Source organism: Babylonia areolata, chromosome 24, assembly GCF_041734735.1.
Source record: "Babylonia areolata isolate BAREFJ2019XMU chromosome 24, ASM4173473v1, whole genome shotgun sequence".
NCBI classification, from domain to species: domain Eukaryota; kingdom Metazoa; phylum Mollusca; class Gastropoda; order Neogastropoda; family Buccinidae; genus Babylonia; species Babylonia areolata.
Genome location: NC_134899.1, coordinates 24,741,527 through 24,751,667, shown reverse-complemented (window position 1 = coordinate 24,751,667; position 10,141 = coordinate 24,741,527). Strand labels below are relative to the sequence as shown.

At 43.9% G+C, this 10,141-nt stretch overlaps 1 protein-coding gene across 1 annotated transcript in view; it reads right to left on the bottom strand.

Annotated features, from left to right (window-relative positions):
- Positions 1-475: 475 nt before the first annotated feature.
- The window catches only part of LOC143298586 (sodium-dependent phosphate transport protein 3-like), a 17,959-nt gene continuing 8,293 nt past the window's right edge, over positions 476-10,141 (bottom strand). Inside the window, exons 6-9 of the mRNA XM_076611466.1 lie at positions 6,702-6,828; positions 5,896-6,046; positions 1,867-1,957; positions 476-724 (exon numbers count right to left, since the gene is read on the bottom strand). Of these exons, the coding sequence (XP_076467581.1) occupies positions 476-724; positions 1,867-1,957; positions 5,896-6,046; positions 6,702-6,828 (618 nt within the window). The remainder of the gene's footprint in view (positions 725-1,866; positions 1,958-5,895; positions 6,047-6,701; positions 6,829-10,141) is intronic.

Here is a 10,141-nt window from a genome sequence, read left to right as displayed (position 1 = left end):
GAAGATGACACTGAAAACTATGATACTGCTGACAACAGTTACGATAGTGAAAAAAGGGATACACGACAGTTAAAAAGAAAGAAAAAGACATGACTGCCAATGAGAAGACAATGCCATTTTGATATTAATTTTTCTTAGTGAACAAGACGGTCATGCACAAAACTTTTGTATGTTCATGCGAGCGTGTGTGCACATGCTGCGTGTGTGTGTTGGGTGTGTGTGTGTGTGTGTGTGTGTGTGTGGGGGTGTTCTGTTTACATTTCCCTGAAATTTTATCACATATGATAAACACTTTTTTAAAAGTTTTATAAACGAATTGTCACCGCACTTCTCTCCCACTCTATCTCTCTCTTACACACACACACACACACACACACACACACACACACACCGTACACACACAACGCGCGCGCGTACACACACACACACACACACACACACACACACACACAATAATATTATATATACACAATTGTCACGCTATAGATTGCAACCGACGTACAGACAGCACAACACACGTCCCAGGCGGCTCTCGAAAATCGTCGGGCAAAGAACGCGTCCGATGACGCGGCGTGACGTTGGATGCGCACACGGTGACGTCATAGGAGGTCTCGAGGGCCCAGGGCTGGGGGTCGGCCCTGGCGAAGATGACGTAGAAGAGGCCACCGGCCATGCTGACGACAGCAATCAGGATCAGCACTGACCGCCACTCCTCGGGCGATTTCTGCACACAGTGGATAACAAAATTGATAAGTAACAAATCTTTTCGCTGTATTGATGAAAAAAAAAAAAAATGGGTATGAACATTTTTGCGAGGTGATGACGTTGAAGAAAGAAATATACCCTTCCATGCGAGGGGTTAAAAAAAAAGCAAAAAAAAAAAAAAAAAAGCGGCTAGTGGTCTTTTTGAGGCTGGGTAGTGATATGGCTTTGTTGGCGACTTTCAGTTGTCTTCGTTTGTCTCTCTCTCTCTCTCTCTCTCTCTCTCTCTCTCTCTCTCACACACACACACACACACACACACACACACACACACACACACACACAAATGCACACTCTTCCTTTCCCCAACACACACACACACACACACACACACACACACACACACACACACACACACACACACAAGCACGCACCTTCCACGAATCCGTCCCTACCCACCCCACCCCTACACACCTCGGAACGTAAATTCGAGAGAAGACTTTGCACTGCATGCTGCTGACTCACTGGGCATACGGGTATCAGTGGGGGGTGGGGTTGGGGGGCGGGGGGGGGGGGGAGAGGAAGGAGAAGAGGGAGGTTTATTGGCGTTTGCTCTGAGTCAACATAACGCTGGCTTCATCAGTCCTGCTTATTTGTTCAGCCATATCTAATGTTAATTAAAAAGAAAGGAAGGAAGGAAGGATGGAAGGAGAAAGAAAGGAAAGAAAAAAACCGAAAGAAAAGGGATTGAATAAAAGAAAGAAAGGAGGAAAGAAAGAAAACAAAACACAAAGTAAAGAAAGGAAAGGAGGAAGGAGGGAAGAAAGAAAGAAAGAAAGAAAAGAATGAGTAATAAAGAAAGGAAGGAACAAACGCAGAAAGGAGAAAAGAAATGGAAGCAGAAGAAAGAAAGGGGAAAAAGAAGAAATATAGTAGAAAAGAAAAGGAGGTAAGATAGAAAGGAAAAATAGAAAAGAAAAGAAAGAATGAACAAGACCGAAGGTAGGAAGAAAGAAAGAATGAAATAAAAGGAAAGAAAGAAGGAACAAAAGAAATAATGAACAAGCAGGTAGGGAAAAAAGAGAGAAAAGAAAAGAAAAGAAAGAATGAAAATGTAGGAAGGAAGGAAGGAAGGAAGGAAGGAAAGGAAGCTTGAATTCTCACGGATTTCAGAATGGCAGCGGACGCCATAGGAGCAGTCATGGACAGTGCGGTGGCTACTGTGGAGGACATGCTGGTGATGAAGCTGGCGTACCTGAACACACCAATTAATCAATCATTGATGATGATAATGGTGATGATGATGATAATGATGATGGTGATGATGATGATACTACTACTACTACTACTACTACTACTACTACTACTACTACTACTACTACTGATGATGATGATGATGATGATAATAATAATAATAATAATAATAATAATGATAACAACAACAATAATTAAAATAATAAAAATAATGAAAGTTATATCATTATTGTTATCATCATCATTATTATCACCACGATCATCATCATCATCACTCTTCTTCTTCTGATGATGATTATTATGGTTATGATTATTACTATTATTATTACTATCACTATTGATGTTTATATATGTCCGTCCTCGGCCAGAGACCACACTCTGAGCGCTTTACAATCATCGGAGTCATTTGCACAGCAACCGGCCTACCTGGGCTGAGCCATGACCCTCGTGAGAAGATGGCCATTTCTAGTCCCAAAAGTCTGTGGACTTTCATGCCCAGCTGTTAGGGCGACCTCAGTTTCGATACCCCTCCACTTCCGTGCTTAGGTTGAGTCCTGTCAATGTCTTCAGTGTCAGCATATTTATGGTGTGTGTGTGGAGGGCGGGCGGCTGTTGTTGGAGGGACGTAGTGGCGGACTCCTCTCTGGGAGGGACGCTCACTCAGTCTGGCTCCGCGACCAAGCCGTTATTGTCGTCAGTAGGGGGCTTAGTAGGTGGTTTTCTAAGTACGTTAAATCAGAACAGGCACCACTGAACACCACCCAAGCAGTGCAGGGTCTCCTCTGGTGTGTGACCGGCTGGCTACGAAACATCGATGGTTCCCTGCGGACTGCCGTCGCTGGGTCTTTGACAGACGATTCCAGGTGTGGCCGTGTATGGGGGCGGGGGATGGGGGGTGAGGGTGGGGGCTCGGAATAAGCAGCGTAGGAGTTATGCCACAGAAACGGTGCAGATGATGGCTGTTATTATTGTTGTTCCTGTTGTTGCTGCTATAGTTTCTTGTTGCTACTATGGCTCTTTTGTGTGCATTACTTTAAACTATTGCTTCTGCAGTTGTTGAGGATGTAGTTTCTTCCTTTGCTGTTGTTGTTGCGGCCGCAACTACTGCTGCTGTCGTAATATGGTATAGGTCTTTTCATTTTCTCGAAAAAAAAAGAAGAAGAAAAAGATACAAATGATCATGATCATGATCATCATCGTCGTCGTCATCACCATCATCGCCATCAACATAGCAATCAAAATGAACCAACCAGATAACCACCCACACCACCATCCCACCCACCCACCCACCAGCCAGCCAACCAGTCAGCATCACCACCCAACCACACAAAAACAAAACGACATCACCACCTTGACATGACCGACAGAAACGCAGTTTCATTCAGGTGATGGGGGATCATTGCAACCTAATACACTTACCAGGTTCTGCTCTTGCCTTGTTTGTCTTCAGAAAGAGAGACAGAGACAGCTACGGAGACAGAAACAGAACGAACGAAAACAGAGTTAAAAAAAAAAAAAAAGTCATCCCCGAAGCAATTTCATTGCTGCACGGTTGTTGGGGAGCCCCTGGTATGTTTAACACAACCTCCCCGTATCACCTGAAGCCTGTGTTTGCCCTCAAGCCCTCCTATACCAACAGAGGGGTCGTGAAATCGATATCCATTCGCCGATTTCCAATCCACGTGGGACACTTTAGTGATGTTTTGTTTTTTTCATGATTTATTTTTCTCAGCTCTCAGGGGAACGTTTTGCTCTCGGACAATGGGATGCCAATCCATTGGGTGTGATTGGATGGAGGTGGTGTGACGTCAGATCAGATGCATGCTGGGAGAAGGGATGGCGAGGAGATTGCGGGAGACTTTGTTGTCAGGTGTTTACATGTCGTCAGAAACGGGGGGAGGGGTTGTTGGCATCGAATTGATGGAATTGAGTGAGTGAGTGGGAGGGAGAGAGAAACTAGCGACAGAGAGAGAGAGAGAGAGAGAGGAGGGGGGAGGGAAGGGTGGGGGGGAGAAAGGGAGGAGGGAGAGAGTCGGGTGAGTAGACACGACAGAAGACAAACACAGACAATACAAATATCAATTCAACATGAAATGCTGTGAGAAAGATTATGGAAAAAACACATTGATGCTCTCTCTCTCTCTCTCTCTCTCTCTCTCTCTCTCTCTGCGTCTTGCTAAGCATCTGCATTCGCGGCATATAAAACTGGTTTAACAACCATTGACCTTATCATAGCCGTAACATGCAACCCTTTCTGCACATCCCACCTTTGTTTCTTTCTCAGGCAATTCGCCTGTCTGTCTGTCTCTCCCTCCAGTTAAGCACCTGCATCCACTGCGTTTTAAGCAGATAAAATGAGGATTGACCTTCTCCAAGTCGTAACAGGCATCCTACCACCTCCACCACCCCTCACCTCCATCTACCCCCTCTTTCCCCACCGCCCCACCCACCTCCGTCCCCGCCCCACGCGCACAGACAAGTACATTAAAGGAAAGAACTATTCTCTGTTTGGTTGCAGCCAGCAAATCTCCAGCAAGATGGAGCTGTAAAGTCCCCGAGATGACCCCAGAGCCATCAAGTGCTTTCCCGTGTTGGATCAATGGTGTGCATGTGTACTGTGTACTGTGAAGGTGATGGGTCACCCTGCGTCTTGACTGCTCCGCCCTGTAACTGCTGCCGGCAGTAAATTCCTTTATCATCTGACAGTAGATCCCGTGTGTCTTAAATTGGATGGCGACTGATTAAGAACCGCAGGCACGACATTCCGTTTGATGGCAAGACAGAGAAAGACAGACATATAGACATGTAAAACAACAACAACAACAACAACAAACCGACAGACCAACACCCAGTCGAACCTCACAGAGGTCGCACGTAAAGAAAACATATTTCCAATGTCAGAAAGCTGCTGACAAGATCAAGTCGGACAAGGTTTTCTTACAAAGCTGCCATAATGTTGAAGCACCTATAGGCTGCAAGTAGAGAAGAAGCAAAATGGGTATAGGGAAGGGTGTTTGTGGGGGTGTGGGGGGTGGGGAATCTGCTTCCCAAAGCCAGACTCAGACCCTTACTGTGTTCACACTGCTCCAGGCCAGTAGACCAGTGATCAGCCTTGACACTCAGCAGACAGAACACCGCCGGCCAAAGGGATGTCTATCTTTTGCTGATCGACGCAAGCAAATGTGCATCCTCTGTAGAAGCAGATAGTCGCTTTCGATTCAGTCAAAATATCATGTTGGGTGAATACCCCTCATGAAGATGACTTGATATATATGACTGTTCAAGTTCACGTTTCAGATAGAGCCTGCTTTGAGTCAGATTTGAATGGTGCCCTTTTCAGGTGTCAAGCTACATACTTTAGAATTTGCACTGATGTGGAATATCTTTATGACACGTACTTCCTGGTGGTATGTGGAGGTACAACATCACCGTCAAAAACAAGACCACCACCACCACCACCACCACCACAACCACAACAACAACAACAACAACAATTTGTATTTGTATTTCTTTTAATCACAACAGTTTTCTTTGTGTAAAATTCGGGCTGCTCTCCCCAGTCTCCCCAGGGAGAGCGCGTCGCTACACTACAGCGCCATCCATTTTTTTTGTATTTTTTCCTGTGTGCAGTTTATTTGTTTTTCCTATCGAAGTGGATTTTTCTACAGAATTTTGCCAGGGACAACCCTTTTGTTTCCGTGGATTCTTCTACGTGCGCTAAGTACATGCTGCACACGGGACCTCCGTTTATCGTCTCATCCGAATAACTAGCGTCCAGACCACCACTCATGGTCTAGTGAAGGGGGAGAAAATATCGGCGGCTGAGCCGTGATTCGAACCAGCGCGCTCAGATTCTCTCGCTTCCTAGGCGGACACGTTACCTCTAGGCCATCACTCCACGAAACAACGTTAACATCAACAGCGACAAGGCCAACTCACGCCGGTGCGATGTCCAGGGAGTTGATCCTGTAGGCCAGGGAGGTCAGGTTGAAGAGGGAGACAGACACCACCAGCAGGGTGACGGCCACCACGTTATGCCCCATGTCCAGCCAGCACAGCAACAACATGGGAGCCGACAGACCCAAAGCCCCTGACCACCAGAAATCAATCAATCAATCAATCAATCGATCGATCCATCCATCCATCCATCCATCCATCAATCAACCAATCAACCAATCAATCAATCAGTCGATCCATCCATCTATCCATCCATCAATCAATCAATCAATCGATCGATCGATCAATCTAGTGGTTAGCCAGTCAGTCAATGAATCGATCATTCAGTCAAAAGTAACGATAAGGAAAATCTATGCACTCCAGTCTCTTCATTATTCAGTCAGTCAGTCGATCAGTCGGTCTGTGGACTCTCCTTCACAAAGTGACCGGCGATCACACCTCTAGTTAGTCAGGTGAGTGCAAAACAGGTACGTCAGTGCCACAAAGTCCAAGAATCATGGCAACTAGGTGATAACTTGTTTCAGTTTACACTGTGTAGTAAAAACCAAGTTTATAGTGAGACGGGTTAAAAAGAAAAAATGGAACAAAGAAAAGACAGAGAAAAAGGAGACAGCTAATAAGTTTTATCATGAAATTCCAACGTTCTGTCAAACAAGGCAGCCAACAAAACGCATCTAGATAACAATAATTCAAAGAAGAAGAAATGTTGGATAATAGTGATAAATTGTTGTGTATTCTGCGTGTTGCGACAAGACAAAAGGAAGCGGAAACAGGAGTAGTGTTGTTACCTCCCAGCTGGAAGATCTTCCTGACGTGGACCAGTCTGACATGTTTCTGCATCCGGTCCGCCGCAGCGCCCCCTACCAACCCCACCGCCATGCTGCCGGCAAAAGCCGCTGCTGACAGCATCCCGCTCTGTCACAATGCCATTTCAGATCAATCAATCAATCAATCAGCCAATCAGTCAGCCAGCCAGTTAATCAGTAAGTCAGTAACTCAGGCAAAATAGTCAACTGCAGCTGCTAACATCATGTCACTTCTGTGCCACGTAAAACCACCAGTCGAGCAATCAATCAACGAACCAACCAACCAGCCAACCAACCAGTCCATCAACCAGCTAATAAATTTCAGGACATCACACAGAACACGAATAAATTCAGACGCGCTTCATCCTAAGTAGGAGTGTGTTACGTATGTATTGATAAATGGACAGATAAAGAAAGAAAGAAGGAAAGAAAGAAAACTATATACATATAAACAAAAAGAAAAAAAAAAGAAAGAAAAAAGAAATACGTAACATACAATGAGAAGCCTGGCAAACTCATGCACGACACAAGTACTCTTTGCAATAGTATGCTTATCCACAGTCCTCTGCCTCTCCCTCCCTCCCTCCCTCCCTTAAACCGGAAAACAACAATTACTTATACGTAGCAGCGACGTAATACCCACGAACCCCTAAACCCGGGAAAAGAATTTATTCACAGAAACTTAGAACAAATACAGGCAGATAATACGATCCGGGTGGCGTTACACTGACCGTGAGGATTCTCTCGTCCAATGATTCAAAAGGGGATGGCGGAGGATGTGGGGGGTGGGTAATGCGAGGGAAAAAAAGATACAATACAATACAATACAATACAATGCAATGCAATGCAATACAATTCAATGCAATTCAATGCAATGCAATACAATACAACGTAACGCAACGCAATACAATTTGATATGATACTATTCAAGTTATGATACGTTGCGAGACCAAAATAAAGCACAGTGCCGAGACTGAGCATGCACATCAACACCACTACCACCACCACCACCACTACTACTACTCGTATTTACATACTACTACTACTACTGGCATTTATATTCTACTACTACTAATACTGGTATTTATATACTACTACTGATAATAATAATGGTATTTATATACTACTACTACTACTACTACTACTACTACTACTGGTATTTATATACTACTACTACTGGTATTCATATACTACTGCTACTACTACTACTACTACTACTGATAATAATAATAATGGTATTTATATACTACTACTACTTCTACTACTGTATATATATATATATATATATATATATATATATATATATGATAATCAGTCGTGTCCGACTATGACCATCAGAACAGCAGAGGAGGCAACTGCTGTTCCGACTATTTGGGCTAGAATTTGATCATAGTGGAGAGTGTCTTGCCCAAGTTACATCCCCACTCTCTCGACCAAGAGGGTTTTAGGACAGTCGGCGTTGGGATGGTTCCCAAAGGCCAACTAGCCCACAAGGCTGCAGCACTAACAGCCAGTGCAGTTTTGCCTCCTAGTTTGAGAGTCATAGTCCTTCAACTACTGTATTGTACTTATATTGCGCAAGCCCACCACACAATGGGATGAAAGCGCCTCACATGAACAATACATAGTGCATTATACAACACAGCAACATGAAGACAAAATTTCATTGGTGAAAAACAAAATCTATGTACACCAACACAACACTACAATTATTTACAAATATGAATTATCACATGAACAATCACAAAACAGCCCTGACACTGAAACAGGGGTGGGAGGAAGACAGAGAGAACAGGGGAGCGGGGAAAAGAGAGATGAACTGAAGAGACGAGAGAGAAGCACTTAACAAAAATTAATGCTGAAAATGCCGAGGTTAAGGCAAGGGACAGGAGTAAGGTAAGTAACTCGTCTTTAGCGTTTCACTGATTACCTGACAAAGTTACCTCCCATGAAAACGCCATTTTTACTCTCTCGGTCTCCATTCGATTTCATTTGGTACGCATGATTAATAGCGTTGATTTTATTTTAAATTTTTTTTATGATTACACATTTTTTTAATACTGATAAAAAAAAATCTTAATACACAATCACAAGACTGACAGCAAATATAATATGTGTATCAACATAAGGTCGTTCATTCAACTTATGGCTTCTTTAGAATAGTAGTTACTTGCATTTATACCTCTGCTACTTTTTTTTCGTTTGTTTGTTTGTTCACATGTGCAGTAAAATGACCATATAGCCCTTCGAGTGGAATTTTGTTCTGCAGCAACAAATAATCCGTATCGGTTTTACTGTCTGTTAGTCCACTGTTCAAGAGAGCATGGAAGGCAAACAACTCTTTCTGGGTGCTTCACTGATGACATTTGGCTAAGTTATCTCCCATGACCTCATCCCCTCTCTCTTTCAGTCTCTCACTGTCTTTCTGCTGTTATATCTTCACCCTCCCTCTTTCTTATAACACGCACGCACACTCCACACGCACCCTCCCCCACACATGTACGCATACGCATCTCATCAGTACCCCCGCCATCCCCCGTCCCCAGTGGCCCCGCCCCACCTTCCTGCCCCCTACTCTTCGACACAGGCATGCAGATATGCACCTATCGGACGCAGAGACGAGCGCACTTTCAAAAAGACAGGTAGACGGCCCGAGATGATAAACATCAACAATTCTGTAGCAGCCGATCATGACATTATTTTACGTAACAGGAATAACAATGATAACAACAACAACACTACTACTAGTACTACTACTACTACTACTACTAAGAAAAAGACGACGAAGACTGCTACGACTACTACTACTACTAACAATAACAATAATAGTAATAATGATAATAAGAAAAAGGGAAGAATGAACGAACGAAAGAAAGAAAGAATAAACAAATGAATGAATGAACGAACGAACGAATGAATCAATCAATTAATTAATTGATCATTTCTATACTTGTACATTATCTTTCGTAATGCAGCTCTACAATGCACTGTGCCAATGGGCATACATGATTATTATAGCAGAGGCAATCAGGACAGAGAACGTGGCAAGCCAACTGCAACAGCAACCGACAGACAGACAGTGACAGACAGACAGACAGACAGACCAACAGACAGTGACAGACAGACAGAATAACAGACAAACAGACAGATAGACAGTGACAGACAGACAGACAGTGACAGACAGACAGATAGAACAACAGACAGACAGTGACAGACAGACAAACAGTGACAGACAAACAGACAGACCAACAGTCAGACAGACAGATAGACAGACCAACAGACAGACATACAGTGACAGACAGACAGTGACAGACAGACAGACAGTGACAGACAGACCAACAGACAGTGACAGACAGACCAACAGGCAGATAGACAGTGACAGACAGACAGACAGTGACAGACAGACAGACAGTGACACACAG